The sequence below is a fragment of the Scyliorhinus torazame genome, chromosome 3 (genome assembly GCF_047496885.1).
Source record: "Scyliorhinus torazame isolate Kashiwa2021f chromosome 3, sScyTor2.1, whole genome shotgun sequence".
NCBI lineage: Eukaryota > Metazoa > Chordata > Chondrichthyes > Carcharhiniformes > Scyliorhinidae > Scyliorhinus > Scyliorhinus torazame.
In genome coordinates this window covers 251,651,539-251,666,229 of record NC_092709.1, presented here as the reverse complement: position 1 = coordinate 251,666,229, position 14,691 = coordinate 251,651,539, and the positions used below count along the sequence as shown (strand labels likewise).

General features: G+C 48.2%; 1 protein-coding gene across 1 annotated transcript in view; it reads right to left on the bottom strand.

Annotated features, from left to right (window-relative positions):
- Window positions 1–14,691, bottom strand: part of stoml2 (stomatin (EPB72)-like 2) — a 75,496-nt gene that overhangs the window by 20,537 nt on the left and 40,268 nt on the right. The window contains exon 2 of the mRNA XM_072497117.1: window positions 13,002–13,154. Coding sequence (XP_072353218.1) covers window positions 13,002–13,154 — 153 coding nt within the window. The remainder of the gene's footprint in view (window positions 1–13,001; window positions 13,155–14,691) is intronic.

The following is a 14,691-nucleotide window of genomic DNA, read 5'->3' as shown; positions in this document are numbered from 1 at the left end:
GACATAAAAATCAAAGCCAAAGGTCCAGCAATCTCTTCCCTGGCCTCCCATAGAATCCTAGGATAAATCCCATCAGGTCCCGGGGACTTATCTATTTTCAGCCTGTCCAGAATTGCCAACACCTCTTCCCTACGTACCTCAATGCCATCTATTCTATTAGCCTGGGGCTCAGCATTCTCCTCCACAACATTATCTTTTTCCTGAGTGAATACTGACGAAAAATATTCATTTAGTATCTCGCCTATCTCTTCAGACTCCACACACAATTTCCCATCCCTGTCCTTGACTGGTCCTACTCTTTCCCTAGTCATTCGCTTATTCCTGACATACCTATAGAAAGCTTTTGGGTTTTCCTTGATCCTTCCTGCCAAATACTTCTCATGTCCCCTCCTTGCTCGTCTTAGCTCTCTCTTTAGATCCTTCCTCGCTACCTTGTAACTATCCATCGCCCCAACCGAAACTTCACACTTCATCTTCACATAGGCCTTCTTCTTCCTCTTAACAAGAGATTCCACTTCCTTGGTAAACCACGGTTCCCTCGCTCGACGCCTTCCTCCCTGTCTGACCGGTACATACTTATCAAGAACACGCAGTAGCTGATCCTTGAACAAGCCCCACTTATCCAGTGTGCCCAACACTTGCAGCCTACTTCTCCACCTTATCCCCCCCAAGTCACGTCTAATGGCATCATAATTGCCCTTCCCCCAGCTATAACTCTTGCCCTGCGGTGTATACTTATCCCTTTCCATCATTAACGTAAACGTCACCGAATTGTGGTCACTGTCCCCAAAGTGCTCTCCTACCTCCAAATCCAACACCTGGCCTGGTTCATTACCCAAAACCAAATCCAACGTGGCCTCGCCTCTTGTTGGCCTGTCAACATATTGTTTCAGGAAACCCTCCTGCACACACTGTACAAAAAACGACCCATCTATTGTACTCGAACTATATATTTTCCAGTCAATATTTGGAAAGTTAAAGTCTCCCATAATAACTACCCTGTTACTTTCGCTCATATCCAGAATCATCTTCGCCATCCTTTCCTCTACATCCCTAGAACTATTAGGAGGCCTATAAAAAACTCCCAACAGGGTGACCTCTCCTTTCCTGTTTCTAACTTCAGCCAATACTACCTCGGAAGAAGAGTCCCCATCTAGCATCCTCTCCGCCACCGTAATACTGCTCTTGACTAGCAGCGCCACACCTCCCCCTCTTTTGCCTCCTTCTCTGAGCTTACTAAAACACCTAAACCCCGGAACCTGCAACATCCATTCCTGTCCCTGCTCTATCCATGTCTCCGAAATGGCCACAACATCGAAGTCCCAGGTACCAACCCACGCTGCCAGTTCCCCTACCTTGTTTCGTATACTCCTGGCATTGAAGTAGACACACTTCAAACCACCTACCTGAACGCTGGCCCCCTCCTGCGACGTCAAATCTGTGCTCCTGACCTCTATACTCTCATTCTCCCTTACCCTAAAACTACAATCCAGGTTCCCATGCCCCTGCTGCATTAGTTTAAACCCCCCCAAAGAGCACTAACAAATCTCCCCCCCAGGATATTTGTGCCCCTCAGGTTCAGATGTAGACCATCCTGTCTGTAGAGGTCCCACCTTCCCCAGAAAGAGCCCCAGTTATCCAAAAATCTGAAACCCTCCCGCCTGCACCATCCCTGTAGCCACGTGTTTAAATGCTCTCTCTCCCTATTCCTCATCTCACTATCACGTGGCACGGGCAACAACCCAGAGATAACAACTCTGTTTGTTCTAGTTCTGAGCTTCCATCCTAGCTCCCTGAAAGCCTGCCTGACATCCTTGTCCCCTTTCCTACCTATGTCGTTGGTGCCAACGTGGACCACGACTTGGGGCTGCTCCCCCTCCCCCCTAAGGACCCGGAAAACACGATCCAAGGTAGTTTGGGTAGAGATGAGAAATGGTAAAGGCAAGAAGTCACTTGTGGGAGTCGTGTACAGGCTCCCTAATAATAACCATTTGATAGGATAGAGCATAAAGGAAGACATAATTGGAGCTTGTCAGAAAGGTACGGCTATAATGATGGGAGATTTTAATTTACATAGATGAGAAAAGTCAGAGGGCAAAGGTAGCCTAGATGAGGAGTTTATTGAATGTTTCCAGGATAGTTTCTTAGAATAGCATGTTGTGGAGCCTGAGATCTCGCGAGATGTCATGATTTGGATCTCGCCATTGAGCGCATTTAAATATGTCGTCGCCCAATTCTCCCGAGGCCTTGGAATGCCCGCGCCCGAGAGACCTCGCATGGCACGGTTTAGTACAGGTGCACACAAATATAAACTGGGCATAATGGCACTTGGAGGGGGGGGGGGGGGGGGGGGGGGGGGGTCTCCCAGTCAATAAGAGATCAGGCTATGGGCAGGGCGGTATCCTGGCACTGTCGCTGCCACCAAGGCATTTTGGTACTGCCAGCCTAGCACCACACACTGCCACCTGGGCACCCTTGTAGTCCCATCAGGTGGCACTGCCAGGTGCCTGGGTACGAGACTGTCCATGCCAGGGATTGGGCCCGGGCGTGCCCTTAAGAGGTGGAGTGAGAGGAAGGGCTCGAGGACTCCCTAAGTGGTAAGGTGGGGCAGTGTGGGGGGTCCGATGGCCGAGTGTGGTGTCCGAGGGGGTCGAGAGATTGGGGCGCCTTTTACAAATAGTGCCCCAATTTCTTCCTGCACAGATGAGCTTCTGTTTCTGACCAAAGCCAGAAAAAAAAAGTCCCGTTTGATAGCAGGGTCGTTCTTGGCGCTGCAAGTGCTGAAAAAGACTCCGCTTTGTACGTTCAAAATGTGATTCTGTTTTTGTGTGTTAAATCTTGCCCATAATTGCAATTGTTGCATACATTGCTCATTCCCATGTATTCCATATAACAGATGTTAGGAAAACAAAAGTAGTTTTAGGGGATTTATATGTGTGTTGGTAAACATTAAAAATAATGTATAGTTTTAGGTGTGTTTAATTTAATGTTTCTATGCCTTGAAGGATAAAACCTAAAGTTAGATTCATGCTGGACAAAAGGTGTTTGTATGTGTGGGGGCTGGTTAAGCTCCAACTGTGTTCCTAGAAAGGGCTACGATGTGAAAAATAAACAAAAGGCATTAACATGTGGGTGTTCTAAGGTAAAAAGCTTTTAGGTTTTAGTTTAGCTGCACCTGGGTTCAATCCCAGCCTGGGTCACTGTCCGTTTGAAGTTTACACATTCTCCCCGTGTCTGCGTGAGTCTCACCCCCACAACCCAAAAAGATGTGCAGTGTACGTGAATTACCACGCTAAATTGCCCCCTAATTGGAAAAAAAGGAATTGGATACTCCTTTAAAAAAAAAGGTTTAGTTTGGCTAATTTGAGAGCAGTTGGAGCCAGGTCACTGAGGAGTGAACAGCACTAAACTCTGAGGATAAGTTGGACAGGACAGGGTAGTTGCAAAGATGCAGGCTTCCTAAAGTTCATGTTGCAGTCCAAATAACCAGAGAATTGGGACAGAAAGAGTATCTAAGAAGTTTGGAGTTAAGGGAACTGAGACCAAGGTATAGTTTAGTAGAATTCAAGGAAGAGTCAACAAAGTGTTTTGAGTTAAAAAACACAATTGCAATAACTAGATATAAAGTGGGACAGCAGATTTCAGAGGTAGATGACACATTTTGATGTTATTTTAATACAGTCTGGGGGTCAAAGGTTAAAGCAATTGTGAGCTATTTGTACATGGGTCAAGACCAAGAAATCCTAAAGAGGTTGATGCGAAATCCTGGACTGGATTTGCTGTTAAAAGTGGAGAAGTTTTGTTTGAAAATGTCATTTGTAAAACCTAGACTGGATTTCAGAATGCAAACGGCCAAAGGAAAGTATTATCATGAGACAACATTTTAAAGCGTGTTTTTGGAAGTGGTGTCTGGAAACTCTCATGTGACAATCATCTGGAAGAATTCTGAGGAGAAAATCACAGACACCAACTTGGATTCAGAGAGGAGAGTGTACTTGACCACAGGCATCTTGTGTGATTAAAAGGGATTTTTTTGTGTTAATGAGACAATTTTATCCCATGATGTACTTTGTAATCCACGTTAATCTTTAAATCTGTGTGTATTTGTTATGATAAAGGGGAGTAAAGGATTATTGTATAATAATCCAACTTTTGATATTTAATAAATGTTTTCTTGTTGTTAAAACAAATTAGCGGTTCTGTGACTCTGCTCCTCCATGTTTTACACAAAAGTAAAAGTTGAAGTCTTTTGAGCCAGGATACAATTCTGGGATCTTCCCATCCAGTTATTTAAAAAAAAATAAAAAATTTTAGAGTACCCAATTAATTTTTTTCCAATTAAGGGGCAATTTAGCGTGGCCAATCCACCTAACCTGCACATCTTTGGGTTGTGGGGGTGAAACCCATGCAGACATGGGGAGAGCGTGCAAACTCCAGAGTGTCCACAAACTCGGACAGTGACCCAGGGCCGGGAGTCAAACCTGGGTCCTCAGCATCGCAGTCCCAGTGCTAACCACATGCCATCCTTTCCCATCCAGTTACAACATCAACTGGGATCGTAGGACAGACGATAAAGAAATAAGTAATCAGGTTAGTTTTAAGTTTGCTACTGTCATCACTATTGATTTGTCTTTATATTGCAATAATTTAGCTTTTGTTTGTTAAATAGAAAAAGTGTGATTTAAAAAAAAAAAAATGTTTTTTATTGGATTTTTGCAGAGTCTATTTTGCCGTTATGTACACAGGATATGATATATATATGTAAGTAGGCATCCGTTTGTGCCGGCGAGGCAGTTCCGGAGGACAATCCTCGAGTGGGTCTGGTGCCGATCTTGCCCCTCGCTTCTCCTGGCCGGATTTCGCCGCCGTTGTCTTCTCGTGCATGCTGCCGCTTCAGCCGGCCCTCCCGTCCTCCACCTGTATTCTCCTTTTTCTCTGTTCCTGTGGATGTCAGGTTGGTTAACGTTTCCCTGCCTGCCCCCCCCCCCCCCCCCCCCCCACACCTCCCTGGCTCTGCTCTATTGTTCCATGTCTCTTCCCTCCTCCCCCTGACCCTCTGCGGTCTGCCGTCCCTTTCCTCCCGCCCCGGTGGTTCGCCTTTCCTTCCTCGTAGACTGAGTTGCTCTCCACCCCTCCCCCCCCCCCCTCTCCCGGTCACTCCCCCTCATGCTTTGGCTGCTTTCCCCTGGTTCCTGGCTACCTGGCTATTCTTCTGCTTGTTTGTTGGCCACAAACAAGTCCCGGAACAATTGGGCGAATGGCTCCCACGTTCTGTGGAAGCCGTCGTCTGACCCCCGGATGGCGAATTTAATTTTCTCCATTTGGAGAGATTCCGAGAGGTCGAACAGCCAGTCTGCAGCTTTGGGCGGTGCTGCTGACCGCCAGCCGAATAGGATTCTACGGCGGGTGATCAGGGAGGCAAAGGCAAGGGCGTCTGCCCTCCTCCCCAGAAATAGATCTGGCTGGTCTGAAACCCTGAAGACCGCCACTTTCGGGCGTGGCTCCACCCTCACCCCCACCACTTTGGACATTGCCTCGAAGAAGGCAGTCCAGTACTCCGCCAGTCTGGGGCAGGACCAGAACATGTGGGCGTGGTTGGCCGGGCCTCCTTGGCACCGTTCACATCTATCCTCCACCTCCGGGAAGAACCTACTAAGGGTTCTTGTTAAGTGGGTTCCATGTGCCACTTTTAGTTGCGTCAGGCTGAGCCTTGCACAAGTGGAGGTGGAGTTGACCCTATGCAGTGCTTCGCTCCAGAGTCCCTACCCTATCTCGATGCTCAGGTCCTCCTCCCATTTCCTTCTTGTTGCGTCCAGTACGGTGTCGACCCCTTCTACCAGTCTGTCGTACATGTCGCTACAGTTTCCTCTCTCTAATATGCTTGCGCCCAGTAACTCTTCCAGTAATATCTGTCGTGGCGGTTGTGGGTAAGTCCTTGTCTCCTTTCGTAGGAAGTTTCTGAGCTGCAGGTACCTTAGCTCGTTCCCCCTGGCCAGCTGGAATTTCTCTGTCAGTTCATCCAGTGTCGCGACCCTGCCGTCGGTGTACAGGTCCCTGACTGTCAGTGTTCCCTCGTCCTGTCCCCACCTTTTGAAGGTGGTGTCGGTCAGTGCTTGTGGGAACCTATGGTTGTTACAGATGGGAGCTTTGTCTGACATTTTGGTTCCAGGACTATAGGTGGCTATCACCACTGGGCTGATGGAGTGTGTTTTGGGTGTGGATGGGAGTGCCGCCGTGGCGGGGACCCGGAGGGAGGTCCCCTTACAGGAGGCCTCTTCCGCGCGCACCCACTCGGCTTCTGGCTCCTTGATCCGTCGCCGCCCAGTGATAGAATTGTAGGTTTGGGAGGGCTAGCCCTCCCCTTGATTTTGTTTTTTGTAAGACCTTCTTTGGGATCCCAGCATACTTCCTCCCTCCATACAAACGCCATGATTAGTTTGTCTGCTGTTGAAAAAAGGCCTTGGGGATGTAGATCGGGATGGCGCTGAATAGGAAGGGGTACCTGGGTAGCACGTTCATTTTGATCGTCTGGACTCTCCCCGCGAGGGAGAGTGGGAGTGTGCTCCATCTTTGCAGGTCCTTTTTTACTTCCTCCGTCAGACTGGTGAGGTTCCATTTGTGGATCCCTTTCCAGTCATAGGCTATTTGGATCCCCAGGTAGCGGAATTTGAGTCGGGCTTGTTTAAAAGGCAGTCCCGTTAGTGCTGCCCCACCTGCTTGTGGGTGTACCGGGAAGATCTCGCTTTTGCTCATGTTGAGTTTGTAGCCCGAGAAGGCGCCAAACTCTTTCAGGAGCGCGATGATTCCGTCCATGCTGCTTTGAGGGTCCGAGATGTAGAGGAGCAGGTCATCTGCATAGAGTGAGACTCTGTGCTCTCTGCCCCCCTTTGGATCCCCCTCCAGCTTTTTGCCGCTCTGAGCGCAATTGCTATTGGCTCGATCGCTATGGCGAACAGCAGCGGGGACAGTGGGCATCCTTGTCTGGTGCCCCTGTGCAGCTGGAAGTATCGGGAGTTGGTGTTGTTTGTCCGTATGCTCGCCATGGGAGCATTTTTTGGAGCTTTACCCAAGAGGTGAATCCTGTTCCACGCCTGAGCCACTCCAGAAACTCTATGAGGTATTTCCATTCGACTCTGTCGAAGGCTTTTTCTGCGTCTAGGGAGACGATCACCTCTGGTGTTCTTCTTCTAGCCTTTTGGCTAGAATCTTGGCCAGTATTTTGGCATCTGCGTTCAGCAGTGAGATTGGTCTGTATGACCCACATTCCGTTGGGTCTTTGTCTTTCTTAGGTATCAGCGAGATTGAGGCCTGTGCTAGCGTGGGTGGCAATGTGCCCTTGGCCAGGGAGTCTGTGAACATCTCCCACAGGTGCGGGGCCAGTGCTGTCGTCAATATTTTGCAGAAGTCCGCCGAAATCCACCCGGTCCCGGTGCCTCCCCCGCCTGCATGGAGCTAAAGCTGTCCATGATCTCTTCCAGTGCTAGTGGTGCTTCCAGGCCCCGTTTTCTGCCCTCCCCCACGACTGGTATGTCCAGTCCATCAAGGAACCGTTTCATCCCGGCCTCCCAGTTGGGGGCTCGGAGGTGTACAGCCCTTGGTAAAAGGCCCTGAATGCCTTGTTGATCTTTTCTGGCTCTGTTTGTAATGCGCCTCTAGTATCCCTGATTTGTGCAATTTCTCTGGTGGCTGCCTGCTTTCTCAGCTGGTGTGCCAGCAGGCGGCTGGCTTTGTCTCCGTGTTCGTACAGGGTACCTCGTGCTTGTGGAGTTGAAGCACTGCTTTCCTGGTGGAGAACAGATCAAAGTTCCTGTGTGACCCTTTCCTCTCCCCCAGGTGCTCTACGGTCGGGGCCTCGGAGTATTTATGATCTACCTCCAGTATGGAGTCAACCAGCTGCTGCCTAGCTGCCCTTTCCTCCCTATCTCTTTGCGCTTTGAAAGCGATGATTTCCCCTCTTAGTACGGCCTTTCGCGCTTCCCAGAACGTGGAGGGTGAGACCTCCCCGTTCTGATTGTTCTCCGTGTATTCTGCTATGCCCCGCGATATCTTTTCGTTGAAGGCCTTGTCAGCTCATAGGGCAACGTCCAACTTCCATGTGGGGCGTCGGGCCCTGCCCGTTTCCAGCCTCACATCCATGTAGTGTGGAGCGTGGTCTGATATCACAATTGCGGAGTATTCCACTTTGTCTATCCCCGGAAGCACCGTTTTCCCCACCACAAAGAAGTCAATTCTGGTGTATACGTTGTGTAGTGGGGAGAAGAAGGAAAACTCCTTCTCCCCTGGGTGGGTGAACCTCTAAGGGTCCACCGCTCCCATCTGTTCCATAAAGTGACCGAGTTCCCTTGCCATGTTTGCGGTTTTCCCCATCCTGGGGTTCGATCGGTCAGTCGTTGGATCCTGCACACAGTTGAAGTCCCCCCCCCCCCATGATTAGCCGGTGCGTCGCTATGTCAGGGATTTCTGCCATAGTCTTCTTGATGAAGCTCGGGTCGTTCCAGTTGGGCGCGTACACGTTAACTAGTACTACCGGTGCCCCGTCCAGGGTCCCGCGAACCATGAGGTACCGTCCCCCTGGGTCCGTAACTGTCTTTGTTGGCCTAAACATCGTCCATTTGCTGACCAGTATTGCCACCCCCCTGGCCCTCGTCCCAAAGCAGGAATGGTAGGTCTGTCCCACCCAGCCCTTTCTTACCCGCAGTCGGTCCTGCTCTCTCAGGTGCGTCTCTTGAAGGAAGATTATGTCTTCATGTTTCTTAGGTGGTTGAGGACTTTGGATCTTTTCACTGGGCAATTGAGTCCCCTTATGTTCCAGGTGACCATCCTGATGGGGGGCTTCTGTCCCCTCGCTCCTGTGGGATTAACTATATTCACCTGGTGGACGCGTCTCTGCCCTCCGGGGTTCCCCCTTGTTAAGGGGTCGTCCAGGATGGCTGCTGTCACTGCTCTCTCCATGCGGTCGGGCCCCTGCGCTCTGGGGCTTCCCTCCGTCCAGGGGGCTCCCTCCATGGTCACCCGCTGTGCGGCCGCCATGCGGGTAGCTCCCTTCACTTTGGGGTTTCCCTTCGCCCAGAGGCCGTACTGGGTGGATGCTTGCAGCGATTCTTTGTTCTGAGCCCTTGGTTGCGGCAGTCTGTAGCCCTATTGCTGTTCCTTTTCTAGCCTTGTTTGTCCCTCCGTCCCTGTGTTCCGCCCCCCCCGTGCCCGCCCCCCAAATCCCTCCCTTTCCTCCCCCTTTCTCCCCCTCTCCCGTGCATCCCCTCCTTTGTCCCTCTTTCCCCTGCTCCTGCCTCCGTTTGCCCTCCCGCCTCTGTTGAGTGGTCCCACCCGCCCTCTGCCTGGCACCGTCCCCTCTGTTGGGGGCGCGCTGCGGCGCTGCTTTTTTGCATGTCCCCGGTGCTAGCTTTCTTGCTAGTGCGGCGGTCCCCCTCTAGGGAGTTACTGTCTCGCTTCTCCCCTGCCCAGCCTCTGCGTTTTTTCGCCCACTCTTCCCCCGTACTAACCAACGCTCTCCCTGTTTGCTCACCCTTCTCCGTCACTCTCATACCCTTGTGCTGGGGCCTGGTTTCCCACCTATGTCGGTTCGTTGGGTAGCGGTTTGCTTTTTGTTTAGGGTGCGCTTGCCATGTTGGGGGTGGGGGCCTAGCATCGCCTCACCGCCCCCCCTCCCCGTCGGCGTGTTGTTGCCCCTTACCAGGGGCCCCGTGTTTCTACCCTCGCTGTTGGGTTTCCAGCCCATGTTCTTCGACAAATTTGTTTGCGTCGGCGGGGGCTGTAAAGAAATACTCTCTTTCTTGGTATGTGACCCAGAGTTTTGCTGGGTACAGCATACCAAAACGCAGGTTGTTCCTGTGAAGGGCTGCTTTCGCTCTGTTGAATTCGGCCCGTCTCCTGGCGAGGTCTGCCCCAATGTCCTCGTAGACTCTAATGAGGTGTCCTTCCCATTTGCAGGTTCTGTTTTGCCTGGCCCAGCGCAGGATTGTTTCCCTGTCTTTGTACCGGTGCAGTTTGGCTATAACTGCCCTCGGGTGTTCCCCGCCCTGGGTTTCGGCGCAGCGACTGGTGCGCTCTGTCCATTTCTGGTGGGTTGGGGAAAGTTTCCCTCCCACTAAGTTGCCCAGCATCTCGGCCACGTAGGCTGTGGGGTTTCTACCCTCGATCCCCTCTGGTAGGCCCACTATCCTGACATTTTGTCTTCTTGAGCGGTTTTCCTGGTCGTCCACCCTGCCCTTCCGGCTCCCCTGCGTTGTGCCCAGTCTCGCCACCTCTTTCTCCAGGGCCGTGATCCGGTCGCTCATGTCAGTCGCAGCCCTCTCCAGTTTAATGGTCGCCTTTTGGGTTTCCAGTTTCTCCCCCAGGGCTTCCAGTTTCTTCCCTGCTCTCTCCGATCGCTTCCTGGTCTCTGGCCCCCGGCTCCTACCACGTACCTTTCCTCCCCCCCGGGCCGCAGCTTACCGCTCAGGTCCCTTGCGGCCTCCTCTCCTTCTCCCCGGGGGGACTCTCCGCTCGTGCTTCTTCTGCCGCTCGCTTCGTTCCCGAGCGCCCGGGTCTCCGGCCCCGCTCCCTCTCGGAGCCCGGGTCGCTCCTCTTCTTTCTCTCCCGCCGTGCGGGGGCACAGTCGGCCAAGCTAACGCACCCAGGCGCACGTTCTTCATGGGGGGGAACGGGACGCGCCTATGTTGCCCCCTCCGGAGCTCCTCTACGCGCGAACGCTCCCCTCCGCCGCCGGAAGTCGAATCAAAAGTGTGATTCTTAAGTTGTCATGTCTTACAATAGCTACAAGGAATTTTAAGCTACTAAACATTTGAACTGAGACTAAACCTTCATAATTGTGAAGTAATCATTTGCAAATTAATAAGAGACATGTGTGAAAAAAGTGTAACAGCAGCACACAGCACACAGAAACAGGGCAGGCAGAAAAGTTCCGTCTCTGAAAAAGAGGAAGAAGAAGAGAGAGAGAAAGAGAGAGAGGAACAGGGTTCTTAGAGGGTTCTGTAACATAACCACTGGCATCTTAATGATGGTATGAACCCTGATAAAGACTACAGCCTGGTTTCGCAAAGGTAGGGCGTGCACCTCCTGTTGTCAAGTTATCGGAGTAAGAAACAAAGATGTTTTGAAGGCTCCATTTTTTTTCCCACCCCTATGTATTATTGCATAGTCTACAATAAATAACACTGATGAGAGAACAGTTCAGTGATGTTACAGAAGATTGCAATCAGTCCACATTTAAAGCAGTAATTTTAACATAATTCTTGCAATCCTACTTTCCTGACTCAAGCTACAATCAGAATACATGGTAGAATCAAAGGATATGACTCATATCCCAAACACTAAAATAACCACAACTCATTAGTGAGTTCGATGCTCGCGTTATCATGTCATCTAATTTACAGAATATATGTTTAAAATAACGTGTTTCATGAATCTTTAAATACCAAAAAAAGCTTTAAATCTGCCATACATCATTAGTATTAAGAGAGGATCAAAAGAGGAAATAAATACTCAAAAGCTTGGGACTGAAGAAAGGTCAAGGCAACGAATTTCAGAACCAATGTTTCCAAAATCAGACAAGGATCCTCATTCAGTGAAGCTGAGCAAATTCCCAGAGATTCTCATCAACAGGCAGCTGCTCTCGATGACAGCAAAAGAAGATCAAGTGTAATGTAGATTGAGCCTTTGGTTCAGATCTGGTATGTCTCTCTTGTGGGGACCATGAATTGGATTCAATTTGAATTAGTTTTTTGGGGCAGGCGAGGAGCTGGATTAGGGGTTCGCCCCTGACCCACACTCTGAGCCCTGGCTTGGTAACTCAGAAAAAGTAATTTAAAAAAATAAACAAAAACAAAAAAGCTGGGGAGCTCCATTTTGATCTCGGTGCACTTGAGCTGGAGTTCAGAAATGTTGCTGAACTCCAATTGATCAACACCAGTGTTGTATAAAATTGGATATAATAGCATTTTCAAAGAGTAAATGAACCATACTATACAATTTAAAGTAATATTTTTCAACATTTATTTATAGAATGCTCATCATTTACTAAATTTACAGCAATATCAGGAAAATTGTGACAGACATAGATCTTTCTCCTGAAACTGCGACTACTCTCAAAAGCAGAACCTAATGAGATTCCAAAGAATTTGCTTTTAATTTCATTGATTAGAAAAGTATTTTAAAAATCTATTTCATGTTTTATTTTCAGAAAATTGTTAAGCACAAATTCCAAAATCTAGGCATCTGCTGGAGTCCCATTATTTATCAGACTATGGAAATGAATCCTTACAGATAACAAATTAACCAAATAGCAGTGATATTGAAATGAAATGAAAATGAAGTGAAAATCGTTTATTGTCACAAGTAGGCTTCAAATGAAGTTACTGTGAAAAGCCCCTAGTCGCCACATTCCGGCGCCTGTTCGGGGAGGCTGTTATGGGAGTCTTCCAGAGTGGTCGATAGATCACTAGTTTAAAAAAAACACATGCATGCAATTGCACAGTACAACAAATTAATCATCAAATACAAAGTTAGTAAATAGTTAATATGGTTAACACATAAACATGTAATGTTTTTGCCTCATACTATTTAGGGTATTTGCTCCTCCCAGGCTTTCTGAATAGTGAAAGGTGGCATCTTAAACATTAACATTGTGTAATATGGTCAGTATGTTGGAAAGCTTAAGAGTCAACCTGGAGGCATGCAAATGCAGAAAGCTGATTTGTGGCTCTGTGTGACACTGTACCTTCCAGGGTCAGGCAGCTGCAAAGTATCATACCTGCTACAAACCACTGAAGCAAGTGTTTTGGAACAATTGCCTTAATCATCAGCAGACGCATTTAAAATACAACCTGCATTGAAATGCTTTCAGTTAATAACTATTTCCAAAACCAAATCAGAAACAAACAATACAATCAATATTAAAAGTCAATCATCATATCTATTTATAAGGCCCATGATAAAAAGCAACACCATCTTGTCTGCTTCAATTAAAATATGTTACCACTTACTGGATCTAGTATTCTGTGAAAACGACCCATTCGTTCTATCACCCACGCCTCCTGATGTGGAACAAACAGCATAACTGTGTTCATGGGTAGGTTCGATGCCCATCGGTGCTGTGTCGTTACTAACCATGTCTGTGGTATTCCTCTTCTAGAATGCTGAAGTAAAAATTAAAACAGAAATGAGCAAGCCCCTCCTAAAAAGAATAGTTTTCTCCTTAACTCTGTCATAAATACATGCACTTATGCTGTGATAGATCATGGGCTGGATTTTAAGTTCACAAATCAGGCGCTTTCCCCACGCACTGACAAAAGTTTTGACGTGATGATATTGGGTCAGCAATACAGAGACAAAATGTCAGAAGGCAAGCAGGCATCGAAATTGGCAGCCCAACCGCTATTTTGAAACAACAAATTGACAAGTTACAATTGTCCGGCATATTTTATTGAGTCCCAAAATATTCAGTGGGTAGAGATAAAAGAAACGCGATTTTGGAGTGTTTTACAGCAGCGATGTTGTGGTGGCACAAGGACAGAAGAAAAGGTCTGCCACCAAGACCACGGTTGAATGTAACATCAGAATCAGCTGGGAAAGCAGCACACCCGTATGGTTTTCTTAAGTCTTTTTTAATTTTCTTTTTAAGCTTTCAATACAAAATAAAGACCGACTACGACAGCAGGGGGCCTTTACAATTCCAACAAAGGACAGCTTCTTGTTCGCGGCATGACCCCTCTGCCGCATGATGTCCTCCTGGCCTAAAGTCTCAATTGGACACGGAGCCCCTATCTACTTTGCTCCTGTAATGGGTCTCCTCCCACCAGATGGCCACGAATTGGTCATCTGATGTATGATTGGACAAGCAGAGATGGCAGGGGTGGGAGTGAGTGGCCCACTCAGTTTCAGTTTCTCTCACCCTGCTGAGAAACAGAAAATCCAGCCCCATGTTACACATCAATATCCCTCTATTTACCTTGCCAAAAGGTCAATCTGCTGCTGCAATTCTGGAAAGTGAGGGTTAAATGTTTTTCCACTGTGTGGACATTGTGGTAGCCAAGCTGAGTTTGATGTTAACTGATAGTTATACATATCCTTTCCATCAGGGGTCACTGTACTCAATAATCAGACAAACAATTAGCAGGCTCAAGGAAACAGTTCTGCCACGTTCAGAGCTGTTAGCTTCTCCTAGTCAATAGCTGATAGGAATTTGCAAAGACATATTGCACAATAGTATCCCCTCTTAAACCACAAAACAAACCCCAAAAAAACTTTCCAAAGCTAAAGAAATATCAAAACAAGCTGGAATATACCCATTCACCTTCGATTTCCCTTCAACGCTCTCCTTTCAGTCGTGACACATGCTGAGGTAGACAGACTGTGGCCCTTGGCTACCTAGCTGTATTATAATCCTATGTAAACTTGGTTAGAATATGTCAACAGTGTACTGTCTCCAGATCTTACAACAGCAAGCCCAGTCCTTTCCTCAGCTGGAGTACACAAAAATGCACTTGCCACAAATGGAAGTTGTTTTAACTTTCCTTCTTTACCCTGCTGCACAAAGTACAATTTTCCAAGACATCAGTGTCAGCAAATTGACAATCTGTAAAAGGCAAAGTTGTATTAAGTTAAAGCCACATTTTTAAAAAATCATTAAATTCAGAATGATAAACTGTAGAAGTTACATTTGTCAGTAATATT